General features: G+C 53.2%; 1 protein-coding gene across 1 annotated transcript in view; it reads left to right on the forward strand.

The window, feature by feature from the left end:
- Window positions 1-1,681: 1,681 nt before the first annotated feature.
- Window positions 1,682-2,306, forward strand: part of LOC104276063 (growth hormone secretagogue receptor type 1-like) — a 3,415-nt gene continuing 2,790 nt past the window's right edge. The window contains 3 exon segments of the mRNA XM_009872228.1: window positions 1,682-1,833; window positions 1,835-2,082; window positions 2,085-2,284. Coding sequence (XP_009870530.1) covers window positions 1,682-1,833; window positions 1,835-2,082; window positions 2,085-2,284 — 600 coding nt within the window.

Below are 2,306 nucleotides of genomic sequence, written 5' to 3' on the forward strand. Positions count from 1 at the left end.
AACGCCACTGCTGGAGCTCTTTGGCTGGAAGGGCTGTAGTGTCAGCGTCCAAGTCATCTGACTTTCATGAGTCAGAGTATGTTACACAAAAGCATCCTGCGAGGAGGGAAAGGAGGATAAATTCCAGACGCTGACCTTAGAAAACAACAACCAAAGGCCACTTTTTTTCCCCCCTTGTTTTAGGGAAGAGGGAGAGGGGAGCTCTTCCACCGTGGACTGGATGCAGGCTGGTGATGAGGCTGAAACCTGTCATCGGGCTGTCTGCCATCCCTCCCATTTATTCCTGATGCAGTGAAAAAGAAAAATACTTCTTACTGCTGAAGGGCTCTCGGCTTAACCCCAAAAGCAGGCGGAGACCCTTCTCTCCCCTCCCCAGACCTCCCATTTGTGCTGTGACCACAGAGGTGAGTTTCCAGGCTGAGCAGCACGACCAAGAGCTGCAGCTATTTGGGGTGTTTCTACCTGGAAACCAGTGGCAAGAACACATGGAGAGCCAGTTGCCTTTCGTGTGGGCAGTTAACCTCCAGCATCCCAGAGCCTTCTCTTGTTTTCCCTCACACTGGCCCCTTCTCCCCTTGCCTCTCCTGCCCTGGCACTCTCCAGCTCGTCATCTCTGCTCTTTTCTGAAATGGAAAGTAAATCAGGGCTAAGTGTCAGACTGTCTCATTCTGAAGACTGATGTTCAAATTAAGGCTTTCCCACCCTAGCTAAATGTCGTTAAAGCACTGCCACGAAATTTCTCACTTGGCGGCAGATGCCGGGGAGGGATGTTCGAGTGGGAAAGGCCCTAAGTAAACACAGAACGATAGAAAATAGTGCTAATTAAATTTCCATTGTCCAAGAAATGTTCTACCCTACTCGGTAACTGCAGGTGCTCGCTGCAGGGTGAGGAGGAAAGCGGCGCAGGGCCGTGTGTTCGGGGCAGTGTCATTAGCAGGGCGTGGGCGGAAGATGGATGAGCAGAGAACGGGCACCACGGGAAAAGAGTCAAGTGGCTCCAGCCCATCTCTCACAACCTGTGCCACAGAACCCTGGCGCTCTGGAGACCTCCCGGCACAGCAGCGTCCTTGTCACTGCCAGCGGTACAGCCATCCTGCGGCGATCGCCGGCGAGCCACCCTGCTCCTCAGCACAGCCTCCAGGAGACTCTTCTCAGCCTAAAGTTTTCCACTTAGGGTGTGCACGAGTGCTGGATGGATTTAGCAAACCGTCTGAAAGGCTGGTCCCGTCCAGGACTGCTGCTTCTCCGCACGGTTCCTCCACGATCTATCCGGAGCGCCGCTGCCAGACCCGGCTCTACACACTTGGTGGGATTCACAGGCCTTGAAAGGAAGAGTGAAAAAATCCAGCTCTTTTTCCAAGCTCTGCAAAGCTAAGGGTAAATATCAGCGTGGTAAACATCGCTTTATAATAGTCAATCACGTTTTTAAAAGGTTGTGTCTGGCAAATGTTGGGGGTGTGAATCCAGTATTTCTTTGCTTCTTGTAAAACGGACTAATTGGCACTTGGGTATTATTTCATCAGCTGAATGGTTCTGAACATAATTTAACTGAAGACGAAAATCATTGCATAGAGGATGGGTGCTTGGACCCTCACTTCTACAGGTGCCTCTCTTCCCGTGACTCGGGTTTCTGTCGACAGGGAAGATGCCACCAGCCCTGCCTTCAGCTCTGAAACCAGACATGGGCTCCACCTCAAATCACAGCGCTGTCAGGAACGACACCGGCTCCTCCGAACATGAGTCTTTTTCTTTGTTCCACATCCCTGTTTTGGTGCCAGTGACCATAATTTCCATCATCTTGTTTTTCTTGGGAGTCTCTGGGGATTTGATAACGAGTCATTTTCAGACGCTCGCAGGAGATGAGGACCACGGTGAACACGTACCTGTCCAGGATGGTGCTGTCTGACACGCTGATCTTCCTTGGCCTGCCTTCGGACCTCCACCGCCTTTGGAAGTACAAACCCTACGTCTTTGGGGATTTTCTCTGCAAGTTCTTCGTTTACCTGAGCGAAACGTGAACGTACTGCACCATCCTGCACATCTCCACCGTGAGCGGGGAGAGGTACTTCACCATCTGCTTCCCCTGAAAGCCAAAGCGACCATCACCAAGTGCCGCGTAAAACGGGTCATCCTGGCGCTCTGGGGCTGCTCCCTCCTCACCACCGGCCCCATCCTCTTCCTCTTCGGGGTGGAACACCCCGCTGGCAGCCCGCCCCGGGAGAGCTGGGAGCGCCGATCCATTGAGCGCACGGCCCGCACGGGGCTGCTCGAGCCAACGACCTGGGTATCCGCCGTTTACTTCTTCC

Source organism: Apaloderma vittatum, unplaced genomic scaffold (assembly GCF_000703405.1).
Source record: "Apaloderma vittatum isolate BGI_N311 unplaced genomic scaffold, ASM70340v1 scaffold24056, whole genome shotgun sequence".
Taxonomy (NCBI): domain Eukaryota; kingdom Metazoa; phylum Chordata; class Aves; order Trogoniformes; family Trogonidae; genus Apaloderma; species Apaloderma vittatum.